We start from the raw sequence: 8,829 nt of genomic DNA, 5'->3' as shown, positions 1-8,829 counted from the left end.
TCATGCAATCTTATAATTAGAAAAAAAAAATCATTATCTTTACATGATTATTTTAATTAACAAAGTAAATATGTTATTTCTTATAATTATTTTCCTTATATATAATCTAATTAAATCACACTAAGCACATATAAATTGTGAGCATAATAATTCGACATAAATTCTTCGGTGTCGTCGTCCATACGCTGCGGATCACTCACATATTCAAATATAACACTTACATATGTCCTATAAGATTATCTAATAAAACACTTATAAATGTTCAATTAAAATATATGAATGATCTCCACTGTGTGAACATCGCACGAGGCCTCCTTATAATTCAAAATAAATTTGATAAATATATTATTATTTATAAAAAATCAGAAGAAAATGAAGACGATACAAACCATGCCATATTCCACAAATTTTAGGGGTCCTCCGCCGACGCTCGCGCCACTGCCGTTAGCGCTCGGTACTTTACGGCGAAGCGGCCGGCGGCATGGCCGGCAACCGCCACCAGGAACACTCCGACGTTGAATGACATGACAGAGAGCATAACAAAATACGCTAGAGTCATGCGAACAGCGTACACGGCAGCGTAAACAGCTGCCCCAACGGCGGGGCGAACAGCCGGCGGCTTGAAATTCGGAGCCACCGAAAAAACCTCGGTGGCGACCGCCAACAGAAACACCGCGGCCAGTGCTAGTATGTACATTCCAAGGCGGCCGGAGCCCGGCCAGCCAGAGAAAAGGACCACCACGTCTTTGCCCCAGAAGAAGCTCATCTGCATCATGGGCATTTCGTGCATGTACATAGTGCTTTGGTTGTTGTACGCTGACGGCGGCGACGGCATTGGCATTGGCATCGGCATGCTCATGTTTCCACTATCATTTGACATGTTTCTTTCGATAATTTCAATGATAGCGTGTTTGAGAATTGTAAATGAAGAATGATTGTTATTTAATATTTTGGAATTCTTGAAAGATTCTTTTTAAAAGATTTTTTGAGGAGTTTAAATCAAGGACCATATCGGATTGCCCTAGGCCAGTTTGTGTATGTAATACTATAGATTAACAGTATTTTATGTCTACATTTTGAAGTTATTTATAAAATTATCTAATTAAGTTTCAAACAATATAAGCTTAAACTTTAAAAAAGTAATACTATGAATTTTGAAATTATTGAACTATAAAAATTACAAAAAAACTTTCATGAAAGTTTTAGTGGTTATTTTTACCCATTCTCAAAGACAAAAAACAAAACATACCCACTATAAAAGAAAATTAAAAAAATTACCCATTTTAAGTTTGAAATGACAAAGCTACCCTTACTTAATTCATAAGAAATGCTGAAATCGCAAACTTTGCTCGACATGCTCGACTAATGCATGTCGAGCATCAGTGGTAAATACACTAATGCTCGATATGCTCGACATGCATTAGTTGAGCATGTCAAGCATTGCGTATTTGTGATAAATATGTTAATGCTTGACATGCTCGACTTCTGCGAGTTTAGCAATAGTGATAAATACTCCAATGCTCGACATGCTCAGCCATTGCGAGTTGAGCAATCGAGCATCTGTAAGTAGAGCACTATTAGAAAATACATTAATGCTCAACATTTATCGATTACAAGTCAAGCACCAGTGCAAAATACACTAATACTCGATACATGCAAGGACAAAAATATCCTAAATGAGTATATTTATATATTTTATAAAGGGTTAATTGCGTGTAATATTGTCACGACATTGAAGAGCGAGGAAAGAGATGAAGCTTCAGTAGCCGTTGAAGAGGGTGGCAGAGAAAGGAATTCTGGAGAGGGAGATTATATTTCAAAAAGTGGCTGAGAGAGAGGGGAAAAACGCATTTCTTATAGTAGCGTTTTTATAATGTTTCTTTTTTATTTTCAAGGCTGGTACGTGTGGGGGACCAGTATCTATATATATTTGCATGAGGATTTTTAACCTAGCAATGAACTATCAACTTTCTCCTATCTTCTTCTCTATCTTGCCTCCTATCTCACTTACCTCTATATTCTTACTGTTTCATTAAAGATTGCAACTTTCCTACGTAAAATAAATAGATCTGTTCACATAAACACCCCTGGTACTCTGATTAGTGACATTTGGTATATCAGAGCAAGGTTTCTTTGTTGTTCTTTAGCAAAGCTTGTTCGATCATGGCTGATAGCACGCGTTTGAAGGAGCTGCACGAGGCACAAAAGAAAATGGATCAGTTGTTACAAGCTGAGTTACTACAAAGGACAGTCACTGAGGAAAGAATGAAAGAATTGATCGCGGGCCTTGATCAAAAGGTTGATGCGAAATATGATCAGCTATCTAACATCATGGGAGACATTAGGCGACAACTCCAAGCTATAGGGCCGAACAAGGAGAGTTCCGGGTCTATTTTGGGGCCAAGTCCTGGATCTATCAGGAAGGAAGGTAACCATGCTAGAAACACCGCATTTACCTCTAAAATTAGGAGTGATTATTCCTCCCCATCTAGTTTCAATTCTGGAAACACTGTGCACCGAATAGATTTTCCAAAGTTCAATGGTACCAATCCCAGAGGGTGGATTCTCAAATGCAACACTTATTTCAAACTAACTGCGGCCATGCCTGATGAAAATATGATCCAACTCTCTGTTCATAATTTTGAGGGTAAGGCTTTACAATGGCTACAGAATTTTGGCTGTGAGAATTTATTTTCTATCACTTGGGAACAATTTATGGATGTTGTTGCGGCTAGATTTGAAGATCTAAATGAAGGAATGATAGTGATGGAATTTAAGAACCTTAAGCAGGTTGGTACCTATGAAGAATATGTTGAGAAATTTGAAGAACTAAGGGCATGTTTACTGTTGAGCAATCGCATGACTTATTCTGAAGAATACTCCAGTGCAAGTTTTATTAGTGGTATATTAGAGGAGTTACAAGGGCTAATGTTACTGTTTAAACCTAAGACTTTGATTGAAGCCATAGAGATAGGGTATAAACAGATCTCTACTCTTGATGCTATTGCAAAAAGAGTATAACCTGCTCCTAGGAATTTCACAAATCAGGTTACCAGCTACAAGAGGCCTGAAAGGGGTGGGACAACAAACAAGCTTAATAACCAAGGAAACAGTAAAACACCTGTCAAGATACTCACTGCTGCAGAGATGGCAGTTAGGAGGGAGAAGGGGCTCTGTTTTAACTATGATGAGAAGTTCTTTGCAGGGCATAAATGCAAGCACAAATCATTTTATATGGAAATGACTGAGGCACAGGAGCTAGCCTACTTACAACATGAAGAAGATACTGTGGAAGTGCAAATTGATGAGAATGAACCTATGGAGGAGGTGCATGTTAATTTGCACTCTATGGTGGGAGGTGTCAGTTCTAAAACAATGAGGGTCATTGGAAAAATTGGAGATTCCCCAATCAGAATACTTCTAGACACTGGTAGTACATTGAGCTTTTTACAAGAGAAATTTGCTAAGATGATTGGTGTTAAGCTGGAGCCTGTTTCTCCTATCTTAATCAAAGTTGCTAATGGGCAGAAGTTGATTAGCAAAAAGAGGGCGGCTGACTTATCTTGGGAAGTACAGGGACATCGATTTACTTACTCACCTAGGGTGTTGGCCAGTGATGGGTATGATCTAATACTGGGGAGTGACTGGCTGGAGTACTGCTCTCCTATCACCTTGGATTACAAGGGTATGACCTTTACAGTGCATCAAGGTTCACAGAGGATTAAACTAAGGGCAAAAACTGACCAAGCCAGATTTAAGGATGTCTTATCACATAGTTTGTACCACATGATGCATTACCATCTAGATGAGGTGGAAGAGATTTACCTGGTGGATTGTCAGCAGGCATTAGTTGGGAAATCCAACATTACCCCTGAACTAGAGCATCTTCTGAGGGAGTTTCATGATATCTTTGCAGAACCTCAGGGCCTTCCACCTGTAAGAAGTACTGAACATCAGATCCTACTCAAATCAAGGAGTGTCCCAAAGCATCAGTATCCTTATAGGACTTCCCACAGCAACAAAAATGAGATTGAAAAAATTGTTCAAGCAATGTTTGAAGCAGGGATTATCCAACATAGTAAAAGTCCATTCGCTTCTCTAGTGATTTTAGTAAAGAAAAAGGAGGATGGGTCATGGAGGATGTGTGTTGATTATAGGTATCTAAATTCTCTCACTGTGAAGCATGACTTCCCCATTCCTCTCATTGATGAGTTATTGGATGAGCTTCACGGGGCTAAGTTTTTCTCAAAACTTGATCGAAGATCGGGTATTTCCAGATAAGAGTGAAAGAAACAGATAGATATCTCACAGCCTTCAGTACACACCATGGACATTTTGAGTTTCTAGTCATGCTATTTGGTTTATGCAACGCTCCAGCTACTTTTCAGTCTCTAATGAACCAGGTTTTTCAACCTTATTTGAGAAGGTTCGTCTTGGCATTCTTTGATGATATAATTGTATACAGTAAAACCGAGGGGGAGCATCTACTTCATCTCAGGCATGTCTTAACTGTTATGAGAGAACAATCATTGTTTGCTAAAGGGAGTAAATGCCAGTTTCATAGGAGTGAAATTGAATACTTAGGGCACATTATATCTGGTGAAGGAGTTGCAACTGACCCAAGCAAAATAGGGAGCATGGTCAATTGCCTACACCAATGAATGTCAAACAATTGTGGGGTTTTCTTGGGCTCACGGGTTATTACAGGAAGTTCATCAAACACTATGGATTGATAAGTAAGCCACTCACAGAACTACTGAAGAAGGACTGCTTTAGGTGGTCTCCAGAAGCAGGGGCAACTTTCTCTGCTCTTAAGGTTGCTATGTCCACTGCTCCTGTTCTAGCTCTTCTAGATTTCACAAAGACATTTGTTTTGGAAACTGATGCCAGTGGAACTGGGGTAGGAGCTGTCCTACTCCAAGATAAAAGGTCAATAGCTTATATGAGTAAGTCTTTATGCCCTAAAAACCAAGCTATGCCGGTGTATGAGAGGGAGTTTTTAGCTGTAATATTTTCCGTGCAGAAGTGGCGATCCTATCTGCAAGGACACAAGTTCATAATCAAGACAGATCAACAGGCTCTCCAACATTTGTTGGATCAAAAGACGATGAACCCAATACAACAAAAGTGGTTGACCAAGCTACTTGGCTTTGATTATGAGATCCAGTATAATAAAGGTGCTGAAAACAAAGCTGCTAATGCTTTATCTAGGTATCCTGTGGCTGACAATCATGCTTTTGAGATTTCTTCAGTATCACCTACTTGGATGCTACAAGTTCAGAATAGTTATGAAGGTGACTCTTACTTTACATAAATACTAACTGCTAAGCTGGTGGATTCATCCACGCACCCAAAATTTCAAGTGAAAGCTGGCCTTATTAAATTCAAGGGTAGGATTGCGATTGGCTCATCTGCAAATTTGAGGAGACTGATTCTATCCGAGGTGCACAACTCAACCTTTGGTGGGCATTCTGGGATTCATGGTACTTACTAAGACTCAAAATATTTTTCTTTTGGCCTCACATGAGGAAGGATGTCGAAGGTTGGGTGAGGGAATGCGATGTGTGTCAGCGGAGCAAACCAGATTTATCAAGCTACCCTGGTCTCCTTCAACCCCTGCCCATTCCTAATAAATTCTGGACTCACATTACTATGGATTTCATAGAGGGCCTCCCCAAATCTGTAGGGAAGAATGTTATTCTAGTAGTGGTGGATCGACTGAGCAAGTATTCCCATTTCATTGCTCTCGCTCACCCCTTTACTGCCCAACGAGTGACTAGGCTGTTCATGGACCATGTTTACAAGCTACACGGCCCACTGGTTAGCATTGTATCCGACAGGGACAAGATTTTTACCAGCAACTTTTGGAAGGAATTGTTCAAGATCATGGGTACTCAACTGGAATTTTCCACGGCCTATCACCCACAATCTGATGGCCAAACTGAACGGGTGAACCAGTGTTTGGAGATTTATTTACGGTGCATGACGAGTTTCAGTCCTAAGCAGTGGGCTAAGTGGTTATCACTAGCCGAATATTGGTACAACACTAACTACCATAGCGGCCTGAAGTGTTCCCCCTATCAAGCTCTATACGGGCAGCCTCCACCACACACCGGTTTAGGAGCTTATTTGAGCTCCGACAATCAAGAGGTCAGAGAATGGCTAAACCAAAGACAGGACGCAGTCCATATTTTAAAAGAAAATCTCAAGCAAGCGCAGGCAAGAATGAAGTTCTTCGCGGACAAGAAGAGGAGTGAAAGGATATTTGAAGTGGGCAAATTTGTTTACCTCAAGCTTCAACCGTTCCGGCATAATTCTGTATCTTTACGCTGAAATTTGAAGTTGGCAGTCAAGTATTATGGGCCCTATGAGATCTTGCAGAAGGTGGGAACCGTCGCCTACAGATTGGGCCTACCTAAGACATCCAAAATCCACCCTATTTTTCATGTCTCTCTTCTCAAGAAATGTTTGAGTAAAAATGTCGTACCGTCTACTGAGCTGCCCGACATCGACGTTGCTGGTCATTTCAAGCTCGCCCCGGTTGCAGTGCTAGAAGAGCACTTGATCACCCGAAATGGGCAAGACGTTCTGCAATTCTTGGTCCAATGGTCTAAGGATGGAGTTGACATTTCCAGCTGGGAAGACTCTAAACCTCTTCTCCGCAAACTTCCAGAGTTGGATCCTCGAGGACGAGGATCTGAAAATGGGGGAGGTATTGTCACGACATTGAAGAGCGAAGAAGAAGATGAAGCTTCGGTAGCCGTTGGAGAGGGTGGCAGATAAAGGAATTCTGGAGAGAGAGATTATATTTCAAAAAGTGGCTGAGAGAGAGGGGAAAAACGCATTTCTTATAGTAGCATTTTTATAATGAAACAATAGGGCCGAATGGCCCTATTCAACATACAACATCAAATTTTGTCCACCATTTGAAAAAACATAAATTTTGGCCATTTTTTGTATGTCATGACTATTCTACCCTTCTCTCTCTCTCATCTCTCCTCTCTCTTTCTCATCTCCTTCTCTCTCTCCAGCGGCTCCTCTCTCTTTCTCATCTCCCTCTCTCTCTCTCTCTCTCTCTCTCTCTCCAGCGGCTGCGCGGCAGCGGCGCCGAGCTTGGAGAATTCGTCGGAGCTCTCGCGGCGATGGTGGAGGAGATCCTCCATTTCTCTCTCTCCAGCGGCTGCCGCTCTCTGCTCTCTCTTTCTCATCTCACTCACTCTCTCTCCAGCGCGCGGCGGCGGCAGATCTGGTCTGATGAGGCGACGGCGGTGGATCTGATCTGATCATTGCGCCGCCTCCTCCATCGGCCGCCTCCTTCGATTTCAGCCATGGCAGATCTGATCTGATCTGTGTGCTGCACGTATGGAACTTATGGCACTATTAGTGCCATTAGTGCCATAAGTGCACACTTTCCCCTAGGGTTTAAATATTCCATTTAGGGTTTAGATTATCCATTTGAGGTTTAGATGTTCCATTTAGAGTTGTTTAGATGTTCCATTTAGGGTTTAAATGATGTTGTTGTTTCTGTATTTGTGCTGCACGTATGGCACTTATGGCACTATTAGTGCCATAAGTGCCCAAAATGATTATTTTACTTGGTTTTATTTTGGATTTCCGTTGGCACTTATGGTACTATTAGTGCCATAAGTGCCAACGGAAATCCAAAATAAAACCAAAGTAAAATCTTGGCACTTATGGCACTAATAGTGCCATAAGTGCCTAATAGTGCCATAAGTGCCTAATAGTGCCTAACCCGACCCGGCACACGACCCGCGTGCTTGATCCTACCCGGTCCGCCTCATTAAGGGTAAAAACGTCCAAATCAATAAAAATAGCCAAAATTTGTGTTTTTTCAATGTGTGGCCATAAATTGTGTTTTATGCTTCATTTTGGCTACTTCAAAATTTTACTCTTTTATAATTATGTTTCTTTTTTATTTTCAAGGCTGGTACGTGTGGGGGACCAGTATTTATATGTATTTGCATGAGGATTTTTAACCTAGCAATGAACTATCAACTGTCTCCTATCTTCTCCTCTATCTTGCCTCCTATCTCACTTACCTCTGTATTCTTACTGTTTCATTAAAGATTGCAACTTTCCTACGTAAAATCAATAGATCTGTTCACATAAACACCCCTGGTACTCCGATCTGTGACAAATATCACAAACTTTGCTAAAAATTCATTTTCCCCATGAACTTTAAAAAATCCAAATTATATCATATACTTTGATATCTATTCAAATTACCCATGATTTAATTCTTGATTATTCAAAACTAACCTCATTAAATTTGGAATATTAAGAATTTACCCCTTCACAAAATAAATTACACAACAACTCCACCTTTTGAACTTTTATATCAACATACCCTATGAATTTGCTCTTTTATAATTATAAAACATACGCATCACACATTCTCACGCTCTCGCCTAAAATGGTATCAAAGCGAGTTTTTATTGAGAAATTATATTATATTTAATTTATTTAATTTTATCTTAGCTACCTAATGAGTAGCTAAACAAGTTTGTCTCCTCCCTAAATGAGATATTATTTAAATGTATTAAATATTATACAATTCCTCAATAAAAGCTTTGATTTGCTCAACTTTCTGGTTGAGTAACTATTTTATTTTGTTTACCAACTAAGTATTATACGTCGAGACTGAGAATTCTTAGAGAAAATCATCGCTTAACCATCTGATGCGTCTGCGTTGTTGGATTTTTTTTTCTTCGTAAAACAAGAGTGATAGGCTCTGGGTAATTCACAGTTGCTTCTAAAGGAGGAGTGTTGCAACCATCTCTTGCGAGTGTGGTTGGACGTACCCCAGAA

The 8,829-nt window shown here is 40.2% G+C and overlaps 2 protein-coding genes across 2 annotated transcripts; one reads left to right on the top strand and one right to left on the bottom strand.

The window, feature by feature from the left end:
* Positions 1–224: 224 nt before the first annotated feature.
* On the bottom strand, positions 225–1,039 carry LOC131016625 (copper transporter 6-like). The gene has a single exon (XM_057945334.1). The coding sequence runs from the start codon at positions 878–880 to the stop codon at positions 410–412; it is 471 nt and encodes a 156-aa protein (XP_057801317.1). The 5' UTR covers positions 881–1,039; the 3' UTR covers positions 225–409.
* A 1,124-nt stretch (positions 1,040–2,163) lies between these two features.
* Positions 2,164–4,661, top strand: LOC131018771 (uncharacterized). The gene is made up of 3 exons (XM_057947476.1): positions 2,164–2,975; positions 3,033–4,267; positions 4,378–4,661. Exons 1-3 carry the CDS (start codon positions 2,164–2,166, stop codon positions 4,659–4,661), a joined length of 2,331 nt encoding a protein of 776 aa, XP_057803459.1.
* The last annotated feature ends 4,168 nt before the right edge of the window (positions 4,662–8,829 follow it).

The sequence above is a fragment of the Salvia miltiorrhiza genome, chromosome 3 (assembly GCF_028751815.1).
Source record: "Salvia miltiorrhiza cultivar Shanhuang (shh) chromosome 3, IMPLAD_Smil_shh, whole genome shotgun sequence".
Taxonomy (NCBI): domain Eukaryota; kingdom Viridiplantae; phylum Streptophyta; class Magnoliopsida; order Lamiales; family Lamiaceae; genus Salvia; species Salvia miltiorrhiza.
Note: the sequence above shows the minus strand (reverse complement) of the source record. Positions and strands in the feature narration are given on the sequence as shown.

Bases quoted from the DNA above. Each gene is read 5' to 3' on its own strand.
- LOC131018771 (XM_057947476.1), top strand. From the start codon at position 2,164: ATGGCTGATAGCACGCGTTTGAAGGAGCTGCACGAGGCACAAAAGAAA. The intron at 2,976-3,032 runs GTATAAACAGAT...ACCTGCTCCTAG, and splicing joins ATTGAAGCCATAGAGATAGG to GAATTTCACAAATCAGGTTA. The intron at 4,268-4,377 runs GTATTTCCAGAT...GCAACGCTCCAG, and splicing joins AAAACTTGATCGAAGATCGG to CTACTTTTCAGTCTCTAATG.
- LOC131016625 (XM_057945334.1), bottom strand. From the start codon at position 880: ATGTCAAATGATAGTGGAAACATGAGCATGCCGATGCCAATGCCAATG.